The following is a 20,334-nucleotide window of genomic DNA, read 5'->3' as shown; positions in this document are numbered from 1 at the left end:
ATTTTTTTTTTATCTCAGTCAACAGCCACTCTGCGAGCCCAAAGTGCGCGAGCGAAATTTGAATTTTATATAATGACCTACAGGAGCTAACAGTAATGGATGAGAAATTTTTTCAAAATTTAAAGAGTGAAAATGCTATTTTGGAGCAATTTACAGCTTAAGCAGTCTGCTTATGACATCATTAACTATATATTCTTTCAACCCTCAAAATTCCTGAGGGGCAATTAATGCTCCCCTTGCCGCTGCCCCCCTTCACCGCCACTGCATGTATATCATTTTCTTAAAACAGATAGCAAATTAATTAATCATCAGAGGAAAAAAGAAGTCGAAAACAACTGTTGGTGACATTCTTAATGAGTGCATCAAAATATATGTATATACTTTTTAGTAAGTTTAGCAATTCGTGTAAGAATCATTCTCTGCGGCTAAGACTAATCCATGTAATGTATCTGACGCGTGAAAGATTTTGGTCTAATCAATGGAGGTCTATTCTTCTCCGACCATATTCATGTATCGGTCACTCTTGGATACCTCTATAACATATCGTTTGGTCAAGGTGTTGCCTTGGTCAAGTGTCCATTGATACGAAGGCAAACAATCATTCCAAACATCATCATCTGAATACGATACTCTCCTTATACTCGTAGCTCTTTCACGTACAGTACCAGTTGGAAGTATACATTGATTATCATCTACTTTTAATCTAAATCATTATACCAGGACTAAGGTTAAGGTAAGTTTATAACTTTTATTACTATTTATTGCATTTTTTGTCAATTAAGAACTTCTGCACAGACTACAAGCTGTTTTTTTTTTCATTGATAAACAGTTGAGAAGAGTTGAGGAGAAAAGTTCTCTTGTTTGTAACCCCGTTTGTATTTGTCATAAGAAAGTCGATAGAAACATTTACCTTGACATTCAAGATCTTCAATTTCTGTCGTTTCTTCTGGAATTCTTTGTTCTTATTTCTTCTACTTATTCTTTTCCTTGCTTTCATTCCGTGTTATTTCTCCTCACAGCTTTTTATTTTAATTATCATTCTAATTCCTTCTCACCATCATCTTGTTCTCTTCTTTGTCATACTATTACACAGGGGCTGACCAGGCAAAAAATTGCAATCATAATGGTCATTTTAACGTTTTTGTACATGGTTTTGGAAAAAAGTGGGGGAGGAGCTGAAGCCCGGCCCCCCGATTCCGCGGCCCCTGTTTTTTTTTCATTTCTTTTAGCTACTTTCCTGCTTCTCTTTCTCTGTTTTCTATTACATTTTTGTTCTTCCTTTTCTTCGTCGTCTTCATCAACAGAGGCCTATATACCTTTTTCCTTACATAGTCTGAGTCTGATGTACTCCTTCTTTTCCTTCTTCTGCTTCTTCTTCTTCTTAGTCTCTTTCTTCTTCTTCCTCTACTACTTCTTCTTCGGCTACGCGTGTCTATTTTTTAAATTAATTTTACTCATTGTAATTCATTTAAATCGATCCTTAGTAATATATACATATATATATATATATAAAGGGGCCTAAAGTAATTACTATTCAAATTGTCTGCATCCCGTGACGTCACCGTAGCTTCGCAACCATCAGTACTTCCTGAAATCACAAAGAAGATTTAGGGTCCTTAATTTCAAGAAACTAACTGTGTTTTAAAGAATTGTATTCGATACGCATCGACATACCATTGCCCGCTAATTTATACCGACATTACCCAAAAACTTAATGTCTGTCTACTTTAATTCTTCATTGCAGAAACTCTAAGAAGGTATAGTCAATCATAATTAATCCAAATTGCAAAATGTTCGCCCAATGTGGGGCTCGAACCCACGACCCTGGGATTAAGAGTCCCATGCTCTACCGACTGAGCTAACCGGGCTAGTTGGTCAATATGTTATCTTACAACTTTTAAAAATATCTTCAATTCTTCCAGTTTTTCTTGCTTTCTTTGCCCTCTGTCATTTCCTTCCTTATTTCTTTTCCCTCTTTTCATATTTTATTTTTGGGGATTATTTTTCCTCCCTTCTTTTAATTATATCTCTATTTGTCTTCTTTTCGTTTTTTCCTTAAATCCTCTTTTTCTTTACTATTCATCATCACCTTTCTTAATCTCCGTTTCTCCCTTTCCTCATCATTTTATTTTCCTTCAACTGCCATGACTGCTCCAAAACTTTTAAAATATCCCTTTTCTGTATTTCTCCGATATTCACTGTGTATTTTTTTTTTTGTTTCTATAATCAGTGAGCCAGTATTTTTTTTTTGTACTTGATTTCAAACAAAACACTTTGTGGAATAGCAAAATAGCTGTTTAGAAAAGTAGGCATGTTGGTTTATTTCATAAAACTTCAGCAATGTTCCTTTTATTTATTTCATTTTTAGTCAAGATAACAGAAAGCTTTGTATATACCAAATTACAAAATGTTCGCCCAATGTGGGGCTTGAACCCACGACCCTGGGATTAAGAGTCCCATGCTCTACCGACTGAGCTAACCGGGCTCGATGCGATCTTATGCTTTTTAATCTTCTCAGATATGTACACTTCGTAACACTTTCACCGTTTTATTTCTCCCTTTCATTCATTCTTTCATTTATAAGCATTCGAGACTGCCTACATGCACAAAAATATAATGATGCCAGATATATTTGAACACCATTTGGATGGTATCTGAATCAATTATTCCGAAGAATAATTTTCATTTCATTTACCAATCTGATCAGAAAAAAGGCTTTTTTTTTATTTTCGAAAACAGGTTCTGTTCATTTAAATGTTGTTTCCTTCCTATCTTTTAACAGGAGATAAATCAGCAACAAAGAAGAAGAAGAAGAAGAAGCAAACTGAAGACACCATCTCAAGAGAACAATATATTTTGGATATTAAAAGAGAAGATAGAGCGACATGGGATGTGGAAGCAGTCAAAGTGAAGTCATTTCCGGTAAGTGTTTTAGAAATAAAAATAATTCAACAGTAAACTGTAATAAAATAAATACGAAAATAATAATATTCATAAAAAATTGGCGTATAGATTATAAGATGTACGAAACACCTTTAGAAATTCAATAAATTTTGCTGATTGATTCATGTAATGAATGTTTAATTTTAGGAATGATTAGTGTTTGATTATTTGTTTTATTGTTTCATTAGTGTTGTGAGACGACGTTCATCACTTAGAAAGTAACAAAACAAAACAAATGCACGAAAATAAATGAATAAAGAAAAACAGCCAGCACTTTTGCCATGTTGAACGACATAATTATTTCTAGTATCACTTCATTCTCTCATCATACCTCCAGAAAACTCAAATGGAACCGCGTACCACCCAGCAAAGAAAGACACGAAGACCAAGGACAAGGAGAAGGCTGATGATAAGGAAAGAGCTTCATCGTCAGACCCCAAAGAGATCAAGAAAAAACAAAAGTCAACCAAGAAGAAGCAGAAAGAGGTAAAGAAAATTGATTTCGAAACCAAATCAGCTCTTCCGCCCATAAAAACCAAAAGACCACCACCGCCGCAACGTGAAACTAAAGTAGATGAAACAACTCAAGAGGAAAAGAACGAAGAAAAGGCGCCTGAACGGACATCCGAAAAATATCCCTCTGGGGAAATAAAATCGGAGCCGACATCGACAGAAACAAAAGCAGAAGCTTCGAAAGAAGTGGCTCCGACGGATAAAGATGCAAAGGAGAGTGAAGACAACGAGAAAACAGTACAGTCATCAGCTGAAGAAACGACTGTAGCAACCAGAGATACACCAGCTGCTTCTGAAGAGAAAACTGCAGCAACAGAAGAGCCAGTAGTCTCCACAGAGACACCAGTCGTTAATGAGGAGAAATCACCATCCGTTGGTGAAAAACCGGCATCAGTCAATGAGAAGCCAGAAGCTGCCGAAGAAAAACCAAAAGCCACTGATGACAAGAAGGAAGTCATGGACAAGAAACCAGAAACTACGGATGTGAAACCAGGCGCTGAAGAGCCGAAAGCAGTCATTGACGATAATCCATTATCAGCAGAAGAGAAACCGGGCTCGGAGGCAACTGGGGAAAAAGAGCAAGCTGCAGCCGAGAAGACAGCAACTACAGAGAAGGAAGAATCTACCGATGAGACAAAGGCAACGAATGAAGAGAAACAAATGGCCACAGAAGAAAAGCCAGCAGCCAAGGAAGAGAAACAAAATGTTACTGATGACAAGCCAGAGTTCACCGAAGAGACGCCATCATCCAATGAAGAAAAGTCTCCAGAAGCTGACGAGAAACCAGCAGCTGTGGATGAAAAACCAGCAACCACCGATGATAAACCAGCAGATGCTGAAGAGACGCAAACGTCAGATGAACCGACACCTGCTGTCAAAGATGACGCACCTTCAGGGGTTGATGAAACGTCACCTGCGGGTGGAGATGAAACAGATGGTGCCAAAGAAGCACATTCCACTACCGAAGATGCTCCTAGTGCTGGAGGAGAGATACCATCCGCTGTTGCAGATTCATCAACGATAGCTGAAGAGAAACTGACAGGCTGTGATGACAAACCAGTAACCAATGAAGAAACGCCAGCATCTGCCGAAGATGTACCACAATCTAGCGAAGACAAACCGGAAACCACTGAAAGTACACCTGCTACCACTGATGATAAACCAACAACCGATGGTAATCCAGAAACTACCGAAGCTAAACAAGAAAATGCTGAAGCTAAACCAGAAAATACAGAAGCTAAACCAGAAGCTACTGAAGAAAAAACAGAAACAACTGAAGATAAACAAGAAACTGCTGAGGCTAAACCAGCAGCCAGTGACGACAAACAAGAAACTATCGAAGATAAAGCGGAAACTACCGAAGACAAATCGGAAAATACCGAGGACAAGTCAGCAGCTTCTGATGATAAACCGGAAACCACCGAAGAAAAAAGAGAAACAACAGAAGACAAACAGGAAACTACCGAGGACAAACCGGAAACCACCGATGACAAGCCTTCAGCATCCGATGATAAACCAGAAACCAACGAAGAATCACCATGCGCCACAGAGGTTTCAAAGCCTGAAGAAAATCCCGTAACCCAAGACGCAGCTAACACTGAAGAAACAGCTGCTTCTGAAGATGCCCTCAAGTCAACAGAAACACCTGCAATCGAGAATACACCTTCCGCCACAGAAACACCTGCACCCGAAAATACACCTTCCGCCACAGAAACACCTGCAACCGAGAATACACCTTCCGCCACAGAAACACCAGCACCCGAAAATACACCTTCCGCCACGGAAACACCTGCAACCGAGAATACACCTTCCGCCACAGAAACACCAGCACCCGAAAATACACCTTCCGCCACAGAAACACCTGCAACCGAGAATACACCTTCCGCCACAGAAACACCAGCACCCGAAAATACACCTTCCGCCACAGAAACACCAGCACCCGAAAATACACCTTCCGCTACAGAAATAACAACTACAGAGGAATCAAAACCTTCACCGGACGAGAGTAAGAAGACATAGGTTTATATAGATGACAAGACAATAACTTTTACTAAGCAATATATCATTCCATTTTTCACATATATTAAACATGATCTTCCTGCAGAGTCATGAGGAACGACACACCTTTGCATCGTGATGATTGCATGACGCCCTTTTCTCTGTTAACTCCATGGTTCGACCATGTAACGTGATGAAAGTTATAATTAATGACTGTTCGGATAAATGAGACCTGTCTTGTCGGAAACACAACTGATGTGAATTGATTGTCTTGAATGAAAGACTAACATTTGACGACCATGCAACAAATTGTTCTTTTTTAATGTTTACGTCAGACGGTGTCAGATGGGGGGGGGGGGGCAATCTGTCGAAGTTTCAACTGCGTGCCGTCTGTAAGCGTTAACCCATTGTTAAGCGAAACCGATTGGTAAATTTTACATTTATAAATATAAACTTAAGGGCAAGTATTCTGAAGTCAGGCTTAATTTAAACTCTAGTTTTAAGTTGTGGTTTAACAATGGAAAGCCAGTTGTAACGTAAATCTGTAACAGTAAAGGTTAAGATGTATCAGCTCATTGACTCACAAATCTTTCTTAACTGTCTGGGAAAGATTATTAAGAGCACATTAAACATAAGAAGCATACAATGTAAACATAATTTTGACATTATTGGCCTTCTATAACTTTAGCACAGAGTTAGACCATGGTCTAAGTTAAACCTGACGTCAGAATACGGGCCTAAAGTAGTCAATTTACGGTTGGGATGTACACCAGTACCTGCTAATCAAATGGAAAAGAAACTTAGAAATATTTAACACGTACGCAGTTGTGAATCTAAGTCCAAGAAGACGCCAACCTTGCACAGCATTTAAATATAGATTCCGTGAATCTTTCAATGATTTATGTGTTAATAGAATCATCTTTCACATGTTATACTTCCACCAGTACTCCTATACTGTCAAGATTGTAATTATGATATTGTTTTACAAAAACAATTTATTCCCATTTCAGCATTATTTTGACGTGTCTAGTATAAAATATGCAATGGTTGTGTATAATGTGACCAATGAGGATTTTTTTGGAGGGGGGGGGGGTTAGTTACGAATGGAGGTCAAAGGGTAGAATATGAAAATATGAAATATTATTTTAAAATTTCTTTAAATAAAAAACATATATGATAAAACAAATATTCAAACAGAGCTTATCTTGAAAAGAAACATTACTAAGAAAAAAAAGGCAATGTAAATTCATGCGTTCTTTAATTAATCATGTATCATGGCAATTTTTCTTTACTTTACTACACAAACCTCTTGAACCATTAGTATTTTTTAAATTACATCTTCATATATATTTAAGAAAACATGAATGATGCGTAACGAATGATTTCTGGATCATATTGGGTCGGGCAAACATGTTATATATCATATACATAAATTCCATCGTTATTTATTGTACAGAAATGTTTTATTTAAGAAGTTCACATATGTATATAAAATAATCATGAACAAATTAACATCGATTTATGTTTCGGCTTTCCTGATTTGTGAATGATTCTTTCAGTCGATTGGACAGGGACGTGGGAGCAGGAAGAGTTGCATTCGAACTCAACAGAAAACAAACAAGCAAAAATCCAAAATACGCTCCTCTGATTGGCTGAAAGTCAAGCTGTGATTGATTATTTTGGAGTTGCGTTTGATTACAACTCTTTCTGCAACGGCCCCGGTAACACAAAGGTTAGTGACTGATCGCTAAATGAATTGGCCTATCAAGATCATCGTTGTATGCGTATTTTGCTCAGTAGACTGACTAGGAACCAATCAGGATTGCTCTTTCAAATTAACGATCAACCTTTGTGTTACGGTGGCACTGGTGGTTCGTTTGAGCAAATGGCCTTTCTGATTTTGTTGACATTGTATCATGGTTGACTTAACATTTATAAGATTGACTGTTAGTCTGATTGATTGATTGATTGATTGAATGGTAGATTGATTGATTGATTGATTGATTGATTGTATGGTAGATTGATTGGATGTATGGTAGATTGATTGATTGTGTAGTAGATATATTGATTGATTGATTGATTGTATGGTAGATTGATTGATTGATTGATTGTATGGTAGATTGATTGGATGTATGGTAGATTGATTGATTGTGTAGTAGATATATTGATTGATTGTATGGTAGATTGATTGATTGGGTGATCGATTGGTTGATTGATTAACTGATTGATTGATTGTATATGGTAGATTGATTGGATGTATGGTAGATTGATTGATTGTGTAGTAGATATATTGATTGATTGATTGATTATATGGTAGATTGATTGATTCATTGATTGATTGATTGATTGTATGGTAGATTGATTGGATGTATGGTAGATTGATTGATTGTGTAGTAGATATATTGATTGATTGATCGATTGATTGATTGATTGATTGACTGACTGACTGACTGACTGGCTGACTGACTGACTGGCTGACTAATTGATTGATTGATTGATTGATTGGGTGGTAATTGATTATTTTCGACATGGATTTGGAATATTCCCTGATTAATTTGATTGATTGTTGATTGATAGCTGATTGAGAATAATTTTTTTTATTGATTTGCCTGATTTTGACTTATTCAAAGGTCAGATCCCCCCCAAAAATTTCGGTTTAAATAAATGGAGAAAAATCAAACTAGCATAACAAAATTTCATCAAAATCGGATGTTTAATAAGAAAGTCATAGCATTTTGAAGTTTCCTTTTTTCACGAAACAGTGATGTGCACAGTTCAGTGACATGCAGATGAGATAGTCGATGGTGTCCTTCACTCACTGTTGCTTTTGTGTTTTTTATTGTGTGAAATAAAAAATATTTCATTTTTGTACATTTGACAATAAGGACCAACTTGACTAAACAATATAATATTAAACTACGCTAATTCCACATGTTCAGGGAAGAATTGATTGAAGTTTCAATGACAATGAGGAGAAAATGAGAATATTTACAATAAAATACAAAAGAAATAATAAGTGGATGACGTCACCAGTATTCTAATTTGCTTACCGACCAGGATGTCCATATAACCATTTTTGCTAAATTAAGCAAAACTTTAAGATGTCATAAAACTTTCTTATTTTACAACCGATTCTAAAGGTGTACCAGACAAATAACCTGATGACGCCACCATGAGTCCCCATCAAGTACTTTATTGATTTAATACCTTCTATAACTATTGGTGTTTTTGGGGAGGGGGTGGGTTAGGGGTAGGATCTCCAAACCGACCACAATGTCTTTAGTAATAACATCTAATTTGTGTTGGCATTTTTGGTCGGTGGGACTATAGCATGACCCTTTATCTTCCTTTCATTTCCTTTTATTTCATTTCATTTTCTTTTCATTTTCATTTTCGTGTTCCCTTTCATTATTCTATATCAAACAAACTTTCAAAATGTCCCTTATCCCGTTCACTTATGTCATGATTTTCAGTTCGGTTGGGATATTTCATCTGTTTTTAAATTCATTTATTTATATTTTTTTCTTTAGTTAATATGATTTTTTTTATCTAGTCAGTAATTCATTTCATTCATTTGAATATTATCATACATCATACATGACGACTTGGAGGGCACAGGAAATGTGCATTCATATGAGCCCCCTTAACAGCAAAACAAAAACAAACAGCAAAACACAACACCATGCCCCCCCCTTAGAATTATCTCTTTCCTCCCTTGGGCATACATAAATTCTTGTATTTTACATGTATAGAAATTTTGTTCATTGTCATGATTACAAATGTCATATGTAATATTAAATTTATAGTCTCTAGGGACCATGTGGAGCCGTGATATGTGCAAACGCCGAGACCATCACATTGTATGTTTCGTTGTGATTGTTATAAATCATTTGCACCAATTCATGATTGAGACTGAGAGATAGAAACATTACCATGGCATGTTGGTTCTGATTATAAATCTTACCCAAGAGTTTATTTATTCCATGCGCTCACGGGCATGACGGGCGTGACGGCAGTGCTATATACAACTATATTTAGATGTATCGAGAAGAGTCGAGAGAGTTATCTGGAAATGTTGCTTTATACTGGTTTAAAGCCAGCTTCCACTTCTTTCTCCCTCTCTCTCTTCGATCTCTCCCACCCTTTGCTCTATACATTCTTCATCCTATCTCTTTCCCTCTCCTTTCTCTCCCTTTCTTTCTTCATTCCACCCTCCCCCCCCCCCTCTCTCTCTCTCTGGTAAACTTTCCATTCACAAGATATCAAATATGAATCAGCTCTTATATGGTTTTCAAAAGAAAGCAAAGCCAGCCCCGCATACCTCACACTCAGGTTCTAAAAAATGTCAATAATTACAAGAGTGTATTAACGATATCTAACAAATATATATTAATGCAGCTTAATGAATAATTCGTTAATATGTTTAAATATCTGTCATTTCTGTTTCCTCTGATTAAATTTCGATCATAAATAATTTCAAAACCCAGCATCCTTTTTTAGACTCATCTGTCTTTTTTTTTATTCAACCATCACAGTACTCGACCCAGTTCATGATTCCAAAATTTGGATAAAACATGTCAACCGAAGCAATCGCTCCTGTTCTGATTGTGACGTCACGATGTATGATTAATGAGAAAGATGAGCATTGTTGTCGTAACGTACCAGAGATGAAGCGATGCTTGGTGTACTGCGTTCTATTAAGGGAGGATGCGCTCCAGCCCTCTCATTACTTACTTGACATGCCGATTATGAAAGTGATGACAGGGATGAAGGCGGAGATTATTGATATGGACAGATTAAAGAAAGGAGAAATACAGAATGTGACAACGAACGGACAGCGTTGTGGCGAGAAATTCCTAGAAAAAATAGGAAAAAAGACAAATAAAGATGCTGCTAAGAACATACTGTATACGGAAGGGACAAAATAAAAAGACCCCCCCCCAAAAAAAAAAAATTTCTCCGAGATTTTATCAAAGTGCTACTATGCATTTGCAGTAATCATAATCATATTTAGTCATCCGTTAAAGTATTATCGTTTGCTAATACGACTTTGGAAGAAAAAATTGTAAAAAATATTGTATCAAATCATGCTCGGAAAAATACACCAATAGAACTTAAAGCTTTAAGAAACCTCTGTAAACTATGTGAAATTCTTATTAACAACGCTTGCTAGCATACTATGTTGTCATTGTGATGAAGACATAAACATAATAACAAACAAATAAACAAAACAATATTACAATAAATTCGATTTCAAAACCTGTTTATTTTGTCTTTCTGTATCTCAAAATAGTTCCACTATACTGGTGGTGAAAGAGGTTGGTGCTCTATAACACCCCAGGTGATAAATAGGGTCAATAAGAACAAAAAAGAGAAGGAAAATATTTTTTAAAATAGTTTGGGGGAAAAGATGGAATATTATTGAAACAAACTTTGTCATTCTAAAAATGAATGAAACTCTCGTTTGTGTCATTCCTTCGACATAATAAGATATTTTGACATCGGGCAGGTGTCCTAAAGAAACATCACGGCAAACAAAAAAATGCTATATACACCTTTACTTCGTTTAAATTCTTAATGTGTTTTATTTTTGCTTTTTCAGCATTTCAATATCCCTGCTTTCCTTGTAATTTTTCTGATTAATACCCTCAAGGAAACAATACCATTATCAATCACGAGATTAAAAACTTTCCGAATCACCTTCGGCCAAATGACCTCTCTTTGTATTTCAATTTGTAAAGTGACCTTTGTTTTTAATCTAGCGTTCTTCGAATACAACCGACAATGGTGATATTCGAAGAAAAAAAACATTCAATTCAAGGGTTTTAATGAAATTTTCTGATTCTGTCATTGATATGATATTATTTTTTTTTCGATAGCATGCTCACCTGAGATGAAGTTATCAAAGTGCGCCCGCTATAGTCTGGTAGTATGTCATTTAAAGTTACCAAACAAAAATATCTTGATCATCTTAAATTACTTATTGTTCAGGATTATATCTCATGCATCATTTTTTTTTTTACATGGAAACACCATTACAATTGATAGATTCCTTTCCGCAAAGCGATTCCGAACATATAAAAGTATGAAGACTTCAATAATGTTCAACCCTACTCAGTGAACCACTTGAATATCTACCACATACCAATAGTATACTCATGATTTCCTTTGTCCTTTGTTTTATATATATATGTATATATATGCTTTTTGTGAGGAGGTGGGAAAGAGTCTGTGATATTGATTTTTTAACAGATATAGTGTCAGAGTGTATCACCCTCGTCATCATCAATATCGTATTACCATTGAAGTCGTAATCATCATCCATCCTAAAGATTATTTTTAGTTATTCCATGTTATCTCAAAATTGTTCTTAAGGAATCTGAATGAATTTTTAAACAAAAATCATCTCCGCAACAAACCGCTATAGCATGACATTTGTAAACCTAAGTAGTACACTTTAAAATCACTGAGTAAAATTTTACCCATATTGGGTAGAAAGGGAACATGCATGTTTGCTGGGTATTCTTTTTTTATCCCATATTGGGCAATTTCAACGCAACATTGCGTAAAATTTACCCCAAAATTTTTTTTTACCCAACCAACATAAAATGTTCCCATTTGACCCAACATTGGGTAAACCTTTTTAGAGTGTACCTGGGATTTCATAAACCTCATTCTAAAAGCAGACATAAATGAGATTGATCTTTGGCAGCGATCAAGGGGTAATTGAGATAATTATATTTGATGATTGAATCCTGTTATCATTGCCTCAGACCATTGCTGTTTTCTCTCCACCAAACGAATTCTAATCCAATTCGGGTTCAGATATTTGATTCTGGATTAATTTCTTGCTCGGCGCGGAAGGCAGTCCCCCATTGGCGCATTTTAAATTGAAAGTACAACGAAAAGAACAATGACCTTTGAGCTTTTATATTACTGAAAATGAATAGTTTTCTTTAAAAAAAGTAATGTTAATTTGAAAAAGTTCTACACTCACAACGATGATACGTCATTGTGGAAATAACGTATAAGAGGTTCGACTGTTCGGCTGTTCGACTGTGACAATCACTGCAAGTCATGTGTTAAGACTTTTAAAGCTTTATTAAAGTACATTTATATAAAAAATAAAAAATTATATATCAATTTGGCATAAGATATCAATATCGAAAGATGAAATGGATTTTGCCGAAACACCCCCCCCCCCCAAAAAAAGTAATATAATGATTACAAATGCATAATAATAAATAACAAAGGCCTAAATATCAACTTGAAATAATGACGTTAATCTAAACCGAGCCGTAATTTATGTGAGGAATGATTGTTAGAGAAACTCTGCGAATTCTCAGCTTGAACGAATGATTTCTAGAAGAGAGGATTGAGAATTTAATTTGAGGAGCGAAGGACACGGTTCATGTCTCGCATGGTTGGCGTTTAGCCCGAATCTCTGGCTGGGTAGACCATCTGTCGACAGGGATCATCGAGGGTGGTGAAGAAGAGGTATACAATTCTTTCATTTTTATTTCTTTTCAATCATGAAGGAGGTTGAAAGATTGGGCTGTCGATTGGATATGATTAGATTGATACTCCTGAGTGATTTATATCATAAAGTCTATCGTCGTGAACAATTAGTGATGTTGTAAAGTGGTTGGATCCACAAATCTCTTCGCGCTCAATGGGATAGATGGAATTTATAATGTTACTGATTGTAAGGTGACGCGGCCTACATAAATATTTCACTGAAAAAATCGAAACAAATGTGTGAATTATTTTTCTACGATTTTCTGCCTTTTCTGCGTCGTCTTGACCAATTGATATGTTGATATAATTTATTTGTTTCACTTCAAAATCAACAAACAATAAAAAAAAAAAATGCGAAATATGATATAGCATAATGACATTAAATAGGAACCTTCTGGAAAGCCTGGTTTGTTAATGAAGATTCCTCGAAATAAAACAGTATATAAGTGACATAAATATATTTACAAATAAATTAAGATGTCAATAATATACAAATAATTCATATAACTTCATGTAAACTGAAATAAAAATGTCATATAAATTATTCTTAATTAATTAATAGTTATAATTATAATTACAATCTTCCTAAAAATAACAGACAAAATGAGGCTGGAAAAAAAAGAAGAAAAAAGTTAAACCAATTGGCATATTACAGAAACAGAAGATAATTACACTCTTAAAATAGTTGGGCAAAAATGCCCAACTTTTGTCCAACCCTGGGCAACATGCACGCAACTATTAATTAAAATCTGCCCGAATTGGGTAATAAAAACTAATAATTGGGTAATGAATTTGCTCAATTTGATAATAATTGCCCAGAATATATATATTTTTTACCAACATACATTACCCAACACAGTGGAAAGTATGTTACCCAACATTTTAAGTGTGTATCAGAACGTTACACAGATGACCAACGCCACCAACGCATACATGGCATTTTACATCCATTGCTTATGTCATCGTCACACCAACAAAGTGACCCTAGTAGATACATGATATATATACTTTATTACCAATGACATGTATCGGTCGGCTTGGAGTCGATTTCTTTTGTGCGACTTTATCTTCCCCCAGCTGATTTGATAGCTATAGATTTTTTTTCTTAATCTATTTTTCTCAAAGAGCATTCAATACTGAAACAAGCTTTTTAGTCGTTCCCTTTTCCAAACTTTCGCCGTTTTTTTCAGAGATCCCATTGCTTAAAAGGAAATCACCTTTAGAGCATGTTCGTGATCTACCAAACTACATCAAGTTTAACTGTTGGATAAACTGTTGTCTTTTAAGCATGTCACTAGAAATAAACCCTCACACCTCGCGATCACGCTCTTCAAAGAAACCTCTAACATGAAATGCTGAAATCTAAATTAGTTTGAAGGACAATAACTTCTTGAGTGACCATATAACGAGAGGAGAGGGTTAGAAAACGATATATCTATGACATTTCGTTCGTCATCTCTGTCCACTATCGCGAGAGTATAGTACCTCTTAGCATGCAGCATTGAAATCAATTCAAATCCGCCATATAATACACGGTTATAAACATCTCCTCTCGAAGTACTTGGTAAACGATGTTCTCTCGAGTTCGCTTATATCATGCCTTGCCCTGAGTCATAAACAAAAGCACTCATAAAATGGCCCAGGTATATGGGTGACGACTTTTGCTCCCTATTTCTTATATTAACCATTTTCCTATCCTCCGATTTATTTATAGAAACAATGCAATTTGAAAGCACTCTCGATAAATTGAACATTTTCCCTGCCATTTCCTAATGTCATAACAGTATGAGCGGGAAAACGGTCTAATTTTGGTGTTATTCCCTCAGCTCGGACGTTTTCTTTCAATCACTTTAACGAACTGCTCCAAAAGTTCGCAATAATTATAGAGCGACATTTCCCCCCAAATCGAAATTTTGTTTAAACTAGGGTAGGTGACCTAATGTAAAACATCATCTTTCATGATTTAGGTCTGCAAAGGTCTCCCTGTTTCGAAACATTCAACACATTTACAACATATCCTGAAAATGTGAAATAAAACCCCCAAACAGAAGTAACAAATAAAGTTTAACTTGTAAATGTAAGAGAGAGAGAGAGGGGGGGGGGTGGAGGGAGAGAAAGATTTGCCATAAAAAAGGAAGGCTAAACTTTACCACCCACGAGTAATTCGTATTTGAGGTTTGTTTGGAATATAAGAAATATGGCATTTTGTAGCATTCTATAGCCATAAGTTATAGAGTATTTTTAACATAGGCCTATTGTACTATATAGTATTTGAAGAGTTAATTAAGAAATCAACTTTTCTTACTTAAGAAAGATGCGATCTGAAACATTTATCTATAGACGTGATACGAAGCAAGACAATGTCTATTTCTGTAATATTTCATTTAGGTGATATGCCTACATTCGTAGGCAAAACCTTGACGACTCCCTCTGCAAAATATAGTTTACATTTTGAAAAGGCCAATAAGGATTTATATACATATCGATCGACTTTCGAACATAGATTAACATAAATGCTAACTACAATTTTTCATGTTTTAAAGGCCAAACGTTGACATTGTGTGGGTTTCATATTTCGCTATAACAGATCCCCACATTTCATTCAATATATTTCTTCTTTTAATAAAAGGTTTAGTTGTCTTGGGCACAAAATGAAGTAAAATAAATGATAAAAAGTACTATCTATCAATTGATTTCTTAACGAGTACATAACATTTACAAATGGAATATTTGTGATAAAATAAGCAGATGGCCTTAATAAATAATACAGATCAGCATGAAACACACCAAAAAATAGTAGAACGTAATTTGATTTTCTGCTAAAAAGTATGTCATACATTTTGTGGAGTTTGTTTAAGTTGGGGATGTCAATATTAGATGTCATAAACAAGGCGAACTAATTAGTAAGAATAACTCATACAGTGAAAGTATGGGGAATTATTGGGGATTAATGAAAGATAATGACATAGCCAATAGTAAACCATCTAGCCCGGTTAGCTCAGTCGGTAGAGCATGGGACTCTTAATCCCAGGGTCGTGGGTTCAAGCCCCACATTGGGCGAACATTTTGTAATTTGGTATATACATGATTCTTGGTTTAAACGAGAAAATGTATTTTAAAAATATATATTGCTGAAGCATTGTTAATTAAACCATGGATCTACTACACTGTCACTGTCAGTTCCATGGTAAACTATAATAGGCCTATCTGCCCAGTTATTATTTTTTCTGCAATCTTACATTCCCATGTAATTGTGGAACGGTGTTTGTGCGAAATCAAGTTTGTAAATAAACTAAAGACTGGCTCACCGATTACAGAAACAAAAATCTACACAAGGTTGGTGTATAATGGAAAAAAGACAGGATAAAACGAAGAAAAAGCAGTCATGGGAGTAGAAGGAAAATAAAGTACTTATGATTAAGATGAGAAAGGAGGAGCGGAGAATGAGAAAGGCGAGGATAGGAGAAAATATATAAGAGGATGTAAGACACACCTTCAGAAATGGAAGAAGAAAAAAGAAGAAGAAAAAAAAAAGAAGAAGAAATAAGAAGAAAGAGAGGAGGAGAACAGGAGTATAAAATGATGATGATAAAGAGAAGAGAGGAAAAAGGTTAATAAAAATAACAAGATGAGAAGAAAAAGGAAAGGACAGGTGATAAGAAAAACAAGAAAAAAGAATGTCAAGTATCTGATCTTATTAAAGTGTATTCATGAGAGGATGACAAGCGATATAACAAATCATCTAGCCCGGTTAGCTCAGTCGGTAGAGCATGGGACTCTTAATCCCAGGGTCGTGGGTTCGAGCCCCACATTGGGCGAACATTTTGCAATTTGGAATATGCATGATTCTCTACAACCATTTAAAAAAATAAATTGCCGAAGCATCGTTAATTAAACCATGTATGTACTTATACTCTGTCCGAGTAGTAGGTCCATGGTTAAACTAATAGGCCTACCTGCATGCAGCTATCTTTTTTTCTGCAATCTCACATTCCTATGTAATTGTGGAACGGTGTTTGTGTGAAATAAAATTTGTAAATAAATACTGAACACTGGCTCACCGATCAAAGAAACAAAAATCTACACACGGCTGGTGAATAATCGAAGAAAACAGGAGAAAACGAAAAAAAGCAGTCATGGGAGGAAAAGGAAAATAAAATGATTATGATTAAGATGAGAAAGGAGGAGTGCAGAATGAGAAAGGCGAGGATAGGAGAAAATATATAAGAGGATGTAGGAAACACCTTCAGAAATGGAAGAAGAAAAACAGAAGAAAAAAGAAGAAAAGAAGAAGAAAAAAGAAGAAGAAGAAGAAGTAGGAGAGGAGGAGGAAGAAGAAGACGAAGAAAAGGAAGATGAGGAAGAAGAAGAAGAAAGAAGAAGAAGAAAGAGAGAAGGAGAAGAACAGGAGAATAAAATGATGATGATCAAGAGTAGAGAGGAAAAAGTTAATAAATCAAAAGATGAGAGGGAAACGAAAGGACATGTGATAAGGAAAACAAGAAAAGAGAATGAAAGGTATTTGATCTTATTAAAGTGTATATTTGAGAAGACGCCAAGCGATATAACAAATCATCTAGCCCGGTTAGCTCAGTCGGTAGAGCATGGGACTCTTAATCCCAGGGTCGTGGGTTCGAGCCCCACATTGGGCGAACATTTTGCAATTTGGAATTAAGATTATAACGACCATCTAAGATATTCTGTGACCTGTACTAAATTAAAGAAAAAAAAATCAAATAATGATATTAATTTGCTTAATTTTGAAATTAGACGTAGATAGGACCACCAGCCTGCTTAAATTTTGTTATGTTTGATCTTATTTCATTACTTTTTTTATTTTTATTTTTTTATTTATTTTATTTCCAGGCAAAAGACATCAAGAATAAGTACAAGAAGAAGAAATTACCACCGACTAGTGCCTGAGGATGACTAAAAGAAAAACTAGTTTCTGTTATGAAGCTCTCCTCACTAATCGGGGTTTACAAAATTAAATATACAAAAATAAAATCGGTATAAAATGACAATATACATGTATGTTTAGAAACATTACTTATTAAAACAAAAACCTAACAATAAGGAGTGTTTGTTTTCATGTGTAATTATAATATCCAGTCAATATGGAATGTTCGTGTATTTATTTAAACAAACAATTATCAGATATATAGTAAAGCCTGAGGAGGTGGAATTGTATAATATATTGTAAAAACGTAAATGTTACCATATCAGAAAATAAACAATAGACGAACTTGACAATAACTATCATGCTACAAAGTAACACAAAAAGCAAAAATATAGCATCAAAGCTACTGTCAAATACATGTATACAATATTCAGAGATAGAGAGAAAGAGAGAGAGAGATGGGGAGGGAGAGAGAAGTAGAAGAGGAATAAAGAGTTTAGAGAACTGGGGTAGAATGAAATGAAAGAGAGAGAGAGGGGGGCAATAAAGAGAAGAAGCATGATCGACATACAAAAATCTGCATGAGTACAGTTGGTAAACTAGCATAGGAATAAACATAATGAACGGTGCAAGAGCAAATAATTACATGGCAGTAATTAACAAAATGCATAACAAAGGGTACATATCGAAGCCAAGTATATAAGGCTAAATACATGCCATATTTAGCCTGCAAAGAATGAGAAAAACAGAGAGAAGTAAGATGAAGGGAGGGAAAGAAAGAGATTGGAGAGGTCTAAACAGAGACAAGACAAAAACAATACTCTGCATGTCCCATTAAAACGCAGATTCAATTGGAGGCATGGAGAATAAGTGTTCACGTAGAGCATTAAGGAAAGGAGTGACAGATACACCAAGGCAAAGATCTCTGATCTCTGAAGGAATAGATTCCCAGAATCTGGGGAAAGAAAAGAAACAAGAAAATTTCAGGGCATTACATCGTGCAAATTCATGGATGAAGAGTAGCTTGTGACAGTTCCGAGTTCTTGGCCTGGGTAAGATATGAGTAGGTATGTCGTAAGTTCTAAACAACGATTTTACAACAAAGGCGGTAGATAGGTAGACCAGTCTGTTATACAATGGAGGGAGTTCTAAGCTGTGTAATCTTTCATCATAAGAGAGTGAACCTTTCATTTCTTTTCTTTTTCATTTTGAACTCCCTTCTAATCCTCTTGATATATTCTCTTCATTTTATTTCTTGATTTCTACCCGAATCTTTTGCGGTTTTCAGTCGAATAGATAGATGCGTTTGCGTTAATTTGAGTAGACACCACGTCGACAATGGTTTTGGCGGGAGACTCAGATTCTCAATTGAAAACACGTAGTACAGGCTGCGTCACACCAACGAAACCGACTCCAAACCGAGCGATAATAGGCCATTAGGAATAACGTAGTAGTTTTGATCGGTCTAGTGTTTCTTTCGCTATTTGTGACTGTAACAAAAACCTTTTTTTCTATACGTAAGGCGTTAAGAAACCTTGGAAGTCGTAACTTCCTTATTTTCATTACTGCTGGCGAAATGGTCTCTAAAAAGCACAGACCTCATTTGTTTTATTATCACAACTAATTAATAAAAGAAACGCAAGAACCAAAGTAATTTTTTCATCAAAATAATCACATATTTTTTGTGTGCAATACTCGTTATGAAAGTGAACACTAATGACAGCTTTTGTAAAAATAATAATGATGATAATAATTATAATAAATAATGATAATGATAATAATAATCATTATAATAATTATAATAACAATAATAATAATGATAATAATAATAATAATAAAACCAATAATAATAACAAGAAGAAGAAAAAGAAGAAGAAGAAGAAAAAGAAAATGCAATTTATTAGGCGCCATATCCATCTCGTTAGAGGTGCTCAAGGCGCACAAGTTAAGGGGGAGCAAACAAAACAACAAAGGAACACAAAAATCATTGATAAAAGGAGTGATCTAGAGGTAAATTTTTAGCTTTGCCTTAAACGTTTCGACACATATTATGCTATTACGGATCTCTAGTGGGAGGGAATTCCATAGTGAGGGACCCGCATAGATGCACGCCCTTCCATCTCCGGCCCCTCCCCACCATAAAATAGAGTCCACCTATTATGTAATTAATAACACAATAGATTTGTATTACTTAGAAAAAAGAGAAATATTACATAAGGTAAAAAGAAAGAATGATTTGGTTGTAATACTGAGTATTCTTGATTACCTGCATTTTCATCATATCACAATAGGCTACTTCACAGTCATGATGCAGCCATTCTGAGAGAGAGAGCGCCCATTGGAGGTTGAGTGTAGGGGGATGACTGGGTAATTAAGATGCAATGATGGATCGACAAGCAGCGAGATAGACTAGATAGATCGCAAGGGAAGGTAGGAGGGAGGATGGAAGGGTGATAAAAAGA

The 20,334-nt window shown here is 35.4% G+C and overlaps 1 protein-coding gene and 3 non-coding genes across 4 annotated transcripts; 3 read left to right on the top strand and 1 right to left on the bottom strand.

The window, feature by feature from the left end:
• The first annotated feature begins 499 nt into the window (after positions 1-499).
• LOC121412447 (cell surface glycoprotein 1-like) lies at positions 500-14,331 on the top strand. The gene is made up of 6 exons (XM_041605258.1): positions 500-733; positions 2,783-2,922; positions 3,281-5,461; positions 10,120-10,274; positions 11,057-11,121; positions 14,298-14,331. Exons 2-6 carry the CDS (start codon positions 2,886-2,888, stop codon positions 14,329-14,331), a joined length of 2,472 nt encoding a protein of 823 aa, XP_041461192.1. The 5' UTR covers positions 500-733; positions 2,783-2,885.
• Positions 1,796-1,868, bottom strand: TRNAK-CUU. Its single transcript has one exon. It is a non-coding gene; the product is annotated as a tRNA-Lys (tRNA).
• A 2,386-nt stretch (positions 14,332-16,717) lies between the features above and the next one.
• TRNAK-CUU lies at positions 16,718-16,790 on the top strand. Its single transcript has one exon. It is a non-coding gene; the product is annotated as a tRNA-Lys (tRNA).
• Positions 16,791-17,551: 761 nt separating this feature from the next.
• TRNAK-CUU lies at positions 17,552-17,624 on the top strand. The gene has a single exon. It is a non-coding gene; the product is annotated as a tRNA-Lys (tRNA).
• The last annotated feature ends 2,710 nt before the right edge of the window (positions 17,625-20,334 follow it).

Source organism: Lytechinus variegatus, chromosome 4 (genome assembly GCF_018143015.1).
Source record: "Lytechinus variegatus isolate NC3 chromosome 4, Lvar_3.0, whole genome shotgun sequence".
NCBI lineage: Eukaryota > Metazoa > Echinodermata > Echinoidea > Temnopleuroida > Toxopneustidae > Lytechinus > Lytechinus variegatus.
The sequence above is the reverse complement of the archived record's forward strand: the minus strand, read 5'-3'. Positions and strand labels throughout refer to the sequence as shown.

Excerpts from the sequence above, each read along its gene's own strand:
- LOC121412447 (XM_041605258.1), top strand. The coding sequence starts at position 2,886 with ATGGGATGTGGAAGCAGTCAAAGTGAAGTCATTTCCG. Across the intron at positions 10,275-11,056 it reads AGAAAGGAGAAATACAGAAT|CATTTCAATATCCCTGCTTT; the intron begins GTGACAACGAAC and ends TTGCTTTTTCAG. Across the intron at positions 11,122-14,297 it reads CTCAAGGAAACAATACCATT|GCTCTTCAAAGAAACCTCTA; the intron begins ATCAATCACGAG and ends CCTCGCGATCAC.